Below are 11,087 nucleotides of genomic sequence, written 5' to 3' on the forward strand. Positions count from 1 at the left end.
TTGCCTTCTTTTTTAAACAAAAGGGGATAGTTTGCAGAGAAATATTTTAATCTTGTGTGGTACTTTATTATTTCATTCCTCGTACTCATGTACATAACTGAAAATGTTTCAGCTTTCTCTGGTAACTAATGCACTTTGAACAAGTGGTAGCGGAGACTGGGTAGAGCAGACCCTTGCAAGCAAAGGCAGCAAAGTAGGAGTGAGAAGCACAGTAAAGCCTTCATCACATACAGCTCTTGCACTTTTGCCAGGAAACCTTTTCACTGTTGTTTCATTTTTATGTTGTAATTTGTTTGGAAAAAAAAAGCAAAACAGTTTTCCAGAAGAAGAGACTTTGACTAGTAAGGCAGACTTAGAGGTGTACATAATAGAGCTTGCAGTGGGAAAGAGGCTTAAAACAGCCCATAGCTACAGGTGTCTGTGTATATGACCAAGAGGGAGGCTGGTTTTGCATCCAAAAACTAGTGTCAGTGTCTCTTGGACAGAGCACAGCATGTGTAAGAGTTAGTTGCAGTCATTGAGCCTGTGAGCATGAAAGGCATTTCTCTTTCCCTCTTTGCTGAATAACATCAAACCCAGAGTTCATCTTACTTCACTTACTGAAAATTTAATAGTGTTTTTGATTTTGTGGTTCTTTAGGTGAGGATGTAAGCTCTTTTTGTGCCGGTTCAGTGGAACAGTATTACAGCTGGAATATTGGGAAGAGGAGGGCAGCCGAGGTAATTCTCTCATCCACTGTTTCAGAAGCAGTCACTAGGAACACAAGAAGGATTTCTGAATTATGGAACCTTCCTTGTTGTCTGTTTTGTTTCCTGAATAAATCTGACTTTAAATGGCAGCATCCCCTACTGCAAGGTGCACTGACTTGTGTTCAGACGGTGATCCAGTTTATTGTTCACAGGCTTTCTCAAGCAGAAAGGATGCTGAAGGTCATTTTTCAGTTTATTTATAGTAAGATGGTTTTTGAAGCATTTTAAAACTTTAAATTTTTTCAAAGGGGTAGTACTTTATCCTCATCTCTCCTCTGTGGCATGTTACAGTCAAGGGAATTTTACCCAACATATTTTATCTGTCTTTTTAGGGGATTGTGTCTGTTTTCTGCAGGATGAGAACTGAGGGATCTGACATAAGCAGTACTAGTGCTGGAATAGATTGTCAGTTCACCAAAGAGAAATATTTCAGTTAACCTGGACCTTTTGTATTGTGGTTTCCCTCTATTTCTTCGTAACTTTGCCATCTTGCTGTGTAGTTTTACATGGAAGATGTTAACTAACACTGAATTAGATCCTCTGCTGTTGCCAGCTTAATTGATCAAAGAGTTTAACCAAATTTTAAGAACATATTTTGCTCTAGTGGATTTCTTGCACTATGCCATCTTTGGTGTTAACTTGGGAGATGAGGCATTTCAAGTCAAGACAAATGTGACAAGGCCCCTGTAAATGTGTGTCCCTTTTCTTGAGATTTTTTTTGGATGATAAAGCAAAGTTTAAATGACCTGTCAGAAGTCACTCTGACTTCTGAGAAAATCATGTTCCTTTTCTGTTTCCCTTGCAACCTGGATTATGTTTCTGGGCTGTAAGTAAGCTAACCGTAAATGTTCTGGCCAGTGTAATGAGCTTTCTTTTTGGTTGGTCACAGTGGCAACGAGCAATGACAGTGAGAAAGATCCTACAAGAAATCATAGAGAAGCATCCCAGGTTTCACAGTATCACCCCCCTGAAAACAAAGCACGTGGTGCACTGGTGTCGATGCCATGGCTACACTCCCCCTGACCCCGAGGCCTTGCGGAACGATGAGGACTCCATTGAGGATGTGCTGACACAGATAGACAGTGAGCCAGGTGAGTGTGGAGGGACAGGAAGCTCCTTTCTGCCAAAGACACTGTTTATTAAATGCCTGTGTTCAAGCAAATCTGGAGAAGGGGATTCTTACTGTCGTTGCTTTAACTTAATTCAGTCTGGAATAACAAAACTTGGAGATTGTAAGGGCAGGCCTACAAGTGGGGCTGTCCCTTGTTCCTGTCAGTCCTGATGTTTCTCTGGGGCTTCTCTTGGTTTTTATTGTGCTTTGGGGCTCTTGGAGGCTCAGTGTAGATAAATCTCATGAAAGATGATTTTTTTCTCCACAGTGTAATCATTTATAAGTGGATACGCAAAGTTAGCTTAGGGAGTAATGACATTTCTGCCCTTGGGTAGGCTTAGCCTCTGTTAAGACTTACCATGCAAACAGTATGAATGAGTTCAGGTACAAAACAAAAAAAACAAACCTGGCAGTGGCAATGTGGAGCTCAGTGGGAGTTAATTTGTCTCCAAAAGTGAGGTGAATTGGCTCGTGTGAAGCTTCATGCTTTGCATTACAGCTGCTACATTATTCCACTAGCACAGCTCTAGGATCCCCACAGTTCATTTTAGTATATATTAAAATCATGTCTGTAATTTCATCCTTTCTTCACAGTTAAGCTGTCTTGTTTCACCTTCAGATAATCCCTTTCCAAAAGCTGAATGTTCTTCTGTTCTGATCGTTCAGGGATTTAAGGTATTTCACAGAAGTGTATGGTATTGATTATATGTTGTAAAGTCTGGCCCTGCATTGCAGTTGTTGAAGGTGGAAAGGAAGCCTGCATCTACCTTATAATATTTTTGTTTAAATCACTGTATTTGTGTTTGTCTTTGAAGAGCAGAATCTGTTTACTGCATAGCTTTGCACTGAAGGTTTTACCAGCTCGTGTCAATCATGCAGAGAAGAGCTTACCCTTCTGCTGTTCCACTGGGAACCTGTCTTCTGATTTTTTTAAGCAGCATGATAACGCTCATCACAATGTAAAAGATGATTTAGCACTACATTGTGCCTGCATAGTAAAAGCTCCACTTCTCTAAGCAAGTTGAAGAGCATCAGACTGATTTGCCAGTTGCCAAAAAGCTTAAAAAGCTTCTGTGAGAATGTTTGGGAGACTGACATAAGCTTGTTTTGTATGAAATACAGCCTTCTTGATTGGTGTAGCAGCAGATGTGGGAGAGAACCATGAGTGTCATGAAGATATAATTAGAAGGCTCTCAATGACTGTTTGCATTTCTATTCATCCTTATATTTGGTAGGCACTACAAAAATAACTTGCAATTACCTTAGTTTCTTACCATATTTTGAGTGTGCATCTGTTTATAAACAGCTTTCCCTAACCCATCATGTGTTTAATTGATTGTTTCTATTTCAGAATGCCCTTCATCTTACAGCAGTGGTGAGGAGCTGTGCCGAAAACTGGAGGAACTACAGCAATTTCTGAAACAAGAACCAGAACATGAAGAGGAAGTAGATATTCTCAACTTCAGCGAGCCATTAAAAATAAACATTAAGAAAGAACAGGAGGAGAAACAAGAAGAGATGAAGTTCTACATGGCTTCCTTGCCTGCATCAGAGTTTGTGAGGGACACTGCTGAGAAGGTAATGAATGAATCATAAAGCTAATTAGAATTATTGTGAAGCTGGTTGTGGTCTTACATTTATTTAGTTGCATTTCTTTCATCTATATAGGCCTCAGGACTTTTAAATGATTTTTTTTATAAATGCCCTGGAAAAACGGGACCTTCTGACTCAAGACACGCAGCTGCCAGTTCTGGCAGGGGAAAGGGAAGAGTGCCAGCTGGGAGCTCACTTCAGAGTAGCTGTTTTGCAGGGCTTAGTACAGAAAAATTATCTTGAAAGGCTAAAAGCAAGGATAAATTGAGGGATGAGGAGCACTAGCACTGAATTCTTCCTGTCCCATCACGCAGAAGATGTGGTCTTGTTGCTTGGACCAATGCTGTGTAACAGCAGTTCCTGAAAAGGGACTGTGGTAAAACTTAGCAAATTTCTCTACTGCTTGAATATCTTCCTCCTATTCAGTTCAGGGCAAAAGAGAGGGAGGTCTTTTGTCTCAGCAGCAGGAGCGAGAGAGGAGACTGACTTGGCTTGTAGGAAAGAGTGCTTGCTGTTGTACCAGAGGAGACGGGAGCAGCAGGAGGGGTTTGCATGGAGCAATTGTTGGAGAAAGAAAGGATCTCCGCCCCCACCTCACCTGCTGACACCAAGGGACAAAACTTTGGTTCTGCAGTGTATCTGGTCTCTTGCTATGTAGGTGACAAAGGCATGGGTACAATGAGAGTGGAACTGAGAGATGAAACACTCTTTTGATGTGGAACTTCTGTGCCAGGAGTACTGTTTAAAGTGGTTTCAGTGGCCATAGCTGGGTGCAGGAAAGATGATGAGTAGATGGATTGAAGATATGTACAATTTTAAAATGGAGCTTCCCTTCTCAACCCAAAGATACCCGGTGCAGCCTGGGTTTTGTGTGGACACTCTGAAACAAAAACTAAAACCTGCTTTTGTTTCTTCTGACTTTCAGAGGCATTTCTACAGGCTGTGTTAATTTTACCCAGATTTTTTAAAAATTAAGCCTGAGATTATACTGCTTGAAAGTTCTGTAGTGTCTACTTGCTTCTCTTTTAACTACCCTTTGTAGTAGGGTTTTTTTCTGTTAATCTTATCTAATTGTAGTACAACGTGAGTTGTGTTATTTGATATACTAATTTTTTTTCTCTCTTGTATTTTATAGATAGGGATTTCTTTTCAACCTGCTGAGGTACAAAAGAATGTTTATGCATCTGTAATAGAAGATATGATTTTAAAGGTAAGAAATTACTTCACAGGAAGGGCTTGTCTGTAATTGTATCAACTCAGCAATTAGAAAAAAAGATGGAATATCTTTATTAATGTGCATTTATCAAATCAAAGTCTGTCTTTCTGCATTAATAGATAGATACATAGCTGCCCAAAGAGGGTCATACACTTTCGTGTGGGTTTTCAGTTTTCTAACTGATTTGTTGGCTTGGACACAGAATAGTGATTTGCAAATTCTCACCACCACTAAGATACTGACTCATTCTGTAATTTTGAAAGTACCCCTTGCTTTGTCCTTCCCTTCAGAACTGGGGGGAATCTTTCATATTGTGTAAGACTTGATTATTTTACACAAGGTTAGCTATATTTTCCTAAATACTGCCCAGTTACTTTGCCCAGGTTGTCTCTGCTGGGAGACTGCTGAATTCCTGTGGACAGTAACAATTCTGCCGTGTGCGAGAAACTGTTTCTCTATCCTCATCACTTCTGGAAAAACAGAGAAATGGTTTTGCACCAAAATTTGAACAGCAGAGATCTGGAGTTCTTGGGTTTGGACTGAAGGCTAACAGAGATTATTTCTAGCAGCACTCTGGTGCATTTCATGCCAAAGATGATTTTTGGGGTCGTTTATACAGACTGCAGCTTATCAGAAGATGAGTTTTACAAAAGTTAATTGATTCCAGGTGGCACATGCACTCATGTGCGTGCCTGTGCTGTGCTTCCTGTTACCACAGTTGAACTCTGATACAGATACATCCATTTGTAGACACAGATTGTAGCCATCAGGTTGCTCCATTCTAATTGTAGTTGTGCCAGCTTTCCTCACTGAACATTCCAGAAACCTCTCCTCTGGTCTCGATACAGCACAGAAAGCCAAGAGCCTTAATTAGCTTTTGACTGAACCTTGGTTAAGCCAAGTGTTGGGCATATGGCTGCCCAGGCTGGGAGGTTTCTGTGAGTGTGTCTTGACACAAGCCTGGTGACCACAGGGAGTGGGCTGGGATGCAGGTACTGGCTCCCAGGAGAATATCTGCAGTCTGCCATGTACAAAACCAGCTCTGGTGGGTGAGAGGAAGGGTCCTGAAATGCTCTTGGAAGCACAGGCACTGGAACATTGGATCCACTCTGCTGGGCACGTACTGCTCTTCAGGTCTGGAGGGAAACCAGGCTGGGCAGTTGCAGCCTGAGCTCTGGGTTTCTTTCTGTTAAATAAACTCATGTCTTAAGTGATAAAACTCACTCGGGTGTCTTGAACTGCCCTGTGCTGATCGACTGAGGATTGAAGTGAGCCAGGATTTCAGCTGCTCTTACACTGGTACTTGAGCAAATAGCAAGTTCCTTTGCTCTTTTTGTCATGCTGTCTCCTAATGCTGTCTCTTGTCTCAGGCCACTGAACAGCTGATGAGTGATATCCTACGGCAAGCGCTCGCTGTGGCGTACCAGACAGCTCCTCACAACAGGTACAGCACCAGGGCTCCTCTGCCACCACTTACACCGGCACTAAGGACTTCAATGGCTTCGGGAATTTAGTCAGGCTTTGTGTGGCTCAGACCACAAGAGTGAGGGAATTTATGGACTATACTCTGAGAAGACCCAAGCCTTAAGAGAGAGTTTGTCATTTTGTGGCTCCCTAGTGGGAAAGGATGGGAACATAAACATTAAAAACCAAGGCAGGATTCTCTGGTGTTGCCATGCCTCAGAGGCAGATGACCTGTTTCTACAGAGCCACGCTGGAAGGACCTGCTCACTCTTGTCCATCTCAGGTTACTGTGTAGACAACTTAGCTGTGGCCTGCCAGAACTTAACCTAAATAATCTCTTTATTTTACTGATACACACTTTTCTGCCTCAGATGCTGAGTGATTTTTATAGAATCATAAAATTATTTGGATTGGAAGGGACCTTAAAGATCATCTTGTTCCACCCCTTGCCATGTGCAGGACACCTTCCACTGTCCCAGGTTGCTCCAAGCCCCATCCAACCTGGCCTTAAACAGTTCCAGGGATGAGGCAGCCACAGCATCTCTGGGCCACCTGTCCAGTGCCTCACCACCCTCAACAGTAAAGAGGTTTTTTTTAATGCCTAATGATTAGGCCACATTTTGATTTCTGTTCAGCAGCATGATTTGGGATAGCTTAAATTGATTTAAAAAACCCAAACACTATGAGAAAACGCTCAGTTTAAATATTCACTTGTATGCAATACATAAATATTTACATAATATATAAGAAAATATGTATATATGTTGTATATAGAAGTACATACACAACAACTGTGCTATACAAGTTCAAGAATTCATGCTTCAGTACTTGCTTTTCCTACCCCAATGCCCAACAGGTTTCCCCCAGTCATCTGAGTGGCTTTTTTTGTGCTGCGATATTTTAATGCTTTCCCTGCATTGCTCTAACACCTGCTCTTATATCCTTTTTTTGCTTTGATTGTTATTTTTGCTTTCTCTCCCTCCTCCTCCCGTTGGTAAATTTATTGACTTGCTGCTTTATTGGATATGTGGTTTTTTGTGTATTATAATAGCATCTCTGGTGCATTCCCTGCAGGACTCCAAGAGAGATCACAGTGATGAATATTCACAAAGCCATCTGTAATATTCCCTTTCTTGACTTCCTCACAAACAAACATATGAAGATACTAAATGAGGAGCAATGAAATAGAGCAGAGAAGATGCTACAGGAAAGGTGGATTTATGACTGAAGTTGGGTTGACAAATCCAGTATTTCTGTAGGACACTATTACATACATTTATAACATTGGGCTACTAGATTGTTACCTCCAATTAAAGATGCACCTTAATGCAACAAAACGATGCTCTGTTCCAAATCAAGTTGTTAAATGTCAGTGTTTACTTGGTAAGTGTATGTTCAGTGGCTGAACAAACATTGTCAGTTTGCATCGAGTTGCTAGCTGTGAGAGACTCCACAGGCCTGGTCCCTCTGAGACAGCTCTGCTGGTGAGACTGAACTGGTTTTTAACATGAGAAATTATGTTTTTTAATGCAGTCTACATACAAGTTGGTTTCCCCATGCAGTGAGCAGGGCACTTGTTGGCACTCTGAATATGAGAAAAGTCAAAGGCAGCTCTTAAAGGTCTTAAAGCTCATTTGAGTAGATGGGTAGATTAGGGTGGTTTTGGGGGAACAGAAGGCTGATGGCTGCAGCAATTTTGGCCATTCTTGCCTGAGCATGATGTACATGACTGAGAACACAGCTGGGTAGGCCTGTCAGTCGCTTACTGAGCTGTCACCTAACCAAATTCCTTGCCTCTCTAGAGGAGGTGCCAGATGCCACCTTTCTTAGTCACCTTGGAAAGGGTAGACTGGCACAGCCTCAAGCAAGATGAACAAACCCCAATCAGGCTTGGTAAGATTTGACTGACCACTTGTGCTGCATGGGAAAGGAGAGGAACAAAGATGGTATTTAGGGTTTGTGGGCTTGGGCTGGCTGAAATGCTTTGCTTGCCCAGCGAGTGCCTCCCCAGGCTGCCAGAAGGGCAGATGTGTGGAGTGCTGGAGGGCAGATGACCAGCTGTGCTGTACAAGTCTTAATGTGGTAGCAGTGTTCACCAAGTATCAACCTAAACTGTGAAGTGCTGTGGGAGCAGCACTGCTTTGGTTTAATTTCTGTTCAACACAGAGAGGCCTGGTAGGATTGAAAAATCAAAGATTTGCTGCTTGTGGGGAGATCCTCTGATATCTTGACTGCAGGAAGAAGTTCTGCTACTAACCCCAGCACTTACCTGTCTCAGGAACACCACTGGTGAGGGAGACATGTCTGCAGCCTGGCTATCAACATCTTGCTGAAGAAAGCTTCGTTGACAACATCCTGACCACCCCACATCCACCACCCCTTTGTCCTGCCCCATGGGTGCTTGCTGGTAGTGCGAATAAGCCATTGTGAAGTTGGTGGGACTCCTGTGGGACTGTCATGCTTTCAGCATGCTTGTTTTGTCTGGCAGTGCTGTCATGGGTGGAGCATGGGCCAAACAGCCAGAACCTCCAGTGCGCTGATCTCAGCTGGGTCTCTGATCTGCTGCATGGCCTTTGATTTAATCACTCTGTGCCTCAGTTTCCCCATCTCTGAGCATGGGGAGCAGGATACCTACCTCATAGGGGTGTACTGAGGCCTCGCTCTTGTTGGTGCCGTGCTTTGACAATACAAAGCCTTTTATAAACATTAAACTACAGTTATCTTTCTTGGCCTGGGGTGGGAGCAGAATGTTATCTTTTGGTGCTTTTTTGGGGCTAGAAGACAGGTGATTGTAACTACAGTAGTGTGCAGGAACTGTGAAAAATGCTTCAGTTAGAGGGTGGTTTCAGACTTGGAAGGAGAGTAGTGTAAGTTTGATGCAGTTGTTAAACTGAAGAAAGCACTATGTACCTCAGATGGGATGCCACCTGTCTTCTCCACCTTAAATAAAACTAGGGTCTGCAGGAAAGCCCCTCTCAGTTCATCACAGCTAACAGGGAGCTGCAGCTCTGTTGAATATAAGAGTGGCAGAACCTGACCCCTGAATCTAGGAAATGGGACCAATGGATGAAATCCAAACAGCATTCAGAGAAGGACTTAAATGCCCCCTAGGAAGGACATTACAGATGCTCTGGATTCAAAAGCTAATCCTGGATTGTTCGGGTGAGCTGAGTGCAGGATTGCCTGCGAAAGGAAAGGGCAGAGCTTAGCCCTGACATTACTTTATCAGCGGAGGTCAGTGTGATGGAGTTGAGCAGCAGTGATTATGTTTCAGCTCAGTGTTAAGTTGGGAGGAATCCAGGTAGCTGGAGAACTGCAGGCCCCATGCTTTGGAGGCTGTAGTGAACTTGGGGTCTGTACTGCTTTCAGGCATCCCTGTACACAGCTTTTATGAAAGCTTTTATGAAGGGCATTTTCAAGATCCCTGTCACTATCATGACAGCCTGCAAGTTCTGTGGGAACAGCCTTTTGGGCAAACTCAGTTGTGCTATGATCTGCAGTGACCTCAAGTACTGTGTTTTGGGTGCCACAATATAAAAAAGACATTAAGCTATGGGAGTGCATCCAGAGGAGGGCCACAAGGATGGGGAAGAGTCTGGGGGGGAAGCCACATGAGGAGCGGCTGAGGTCACTTGGTCTGTTCAGCCTGAAGGACACTGAGGGGAGACCTCATTGTGGTCTTCAACATCCTCCTGAGGGGCAGGTACTGGTCTCCTCACTCCCTTGACCAGTGACAGGACCCAAGGGAATGGCATGAAGCTGAGTTAGAGGAGGTTTAGGTTGAGTATCAGGAAAAGGTTCTTCACCCAGAGGGTGGTTGGGTACTGGAACAGGCTCCCCAGGGCAGTGGGCACAGCACCAAACCTGTCTGAGTTCAAGAAGCACTTGGACAATGCTCTCAGACAGATGGTGTGACTTGGGGTGACCTGTGCAGGGTCAAGAGTTGGACTCAGTGATCCTTGTGGGTCCCTTCCAACTCAGCATGTTCTGGGATTCTATACACATGCATTTCCAGCCCCTGTCTCTTGCAGGTTTTATTTCTGGGATTCTGTAACACCCAGAGCAGCTTTTGAGGATGCAGGAGTTTGTCTTTGGGCATCTGTTTGCAAATTGTGGCTTCTTTTGCCTGTGTCCTGCTTTTCTGTGAGGAATGGAGTTTCAGAAAAAGTCCTGAACCTGGCCCTCAAGCAGGCAGGTACAGACCCCTCGTTCTTAATGGGGTTCTTGTAGTGGAGATCTATTGCTACATTTCTGAGCAACCACAGGTTATTCTCCTAGGAGATGCTATATTATTAGTATATAAAGTTTGCTGAAGAAAAATGAACTGTTAAAAGCAGATAGAAAATGACACATTTGTTTAGTTCTTCAGATGTAGGAAAAGTTTGCAACAAGTTCTTTGCATTTTGAATAGTGGTGGGAGAAGAATTTGTCGGTGAGAAGTTCCTGTGGGAATTGCTTGGAGATAAGTTAGAGGTTGTGGAATTTCACACATCCGTTCCGGTGTTTGTGGAATGCTACAGGTGCGGTGTGTTGAAATGTTTCGTATATTTCTCTGGCTTTCTGAAGAGTTAAAGATCTCTTTACAAATATTGCCCCTATTTGTAATGCTGAGTGTTTAAATCCTTCATGTTATCTGTATTATACTGTATAATTGTGTAATATACGTATGTTTACAATAAATTCTTTTATTAGCTGTGCTAGGATTGTCTTGACTGTCACCTGTCACTCAGTTTCTCCAGATCCACAGATAATTTTGTGCTCTGTGTATTCAGAATGTCATAGTTAGTTCTGTATAAGAATTTGTAGTTGAGGAATTGATCTGAAGGAAAATGTAATTTTTCCCTTTTCTAGTTATTTTAAAAAGCTCCTGGTTTTGGAAGCTGGGGGAAGAGAAGCCAGGAGCTGAGCGTCTCCAACCTTTCATCTTCCAGAGCAACCTGTTTAAATAGCAAGT

General features: G+C 42.9%; 1 protein-coding gene across 5 annotated transcripts in view; it reads left to right on the forward strand.

Annotated features, from left to right (window-relative positions):
- The window catches only part of YEATS2 (YEATS domain containing 2), a 49,017-nt gene extending 38,187 nt beyond the window's left edge, over positions 1-10,830 (forward strand). For 4 of the 5 annotated variants that reach the window (XM_082287875.1, XM_082287872.1, XM_082287873.1 and 1 more), the window contains 6 exons: positions 640-719; positions 1,639-1,840; positions 3,212-3,438; positions 4,589-4,663; positions 6,040-6,113; positions 7,208-10,830. In XM_082287875.1, coding sequence (XP_082144001.1) covers positions 640-719; positions 1,639-1,840; positions 3,212-3,438; positions 4,589-4,663; positions 6,040-6,113; positions 7,208-7,316 — 767 coding nt within the window. In that variant the 3' untranslated portion in view covers positions 7,317-10,830. The remainder of the gene's footprint in view (positions 1-639; positions 720-1,638; positions 1,841-3,211; positions 3,439-4,588; positions 4,664-6,039; positions 6,114-7,207) is intronic. The other variant, XM_082287871.1, reaches the window with a different exon arrangement.
- The last annotated feature ends 257 nt before the right edge of the window (positions 10,831-11,087 follow it).

This window comes from Coloeus monedula (assembly GCF_965178545.1).
Source record: "Coloeus monedula genome assembly, chromosome: 10".
NCBI lineage: Eukaryota > Metazoa > Chordata > Aves > Passeriformes > Corvidae > Coloeus > Coloeus monedula.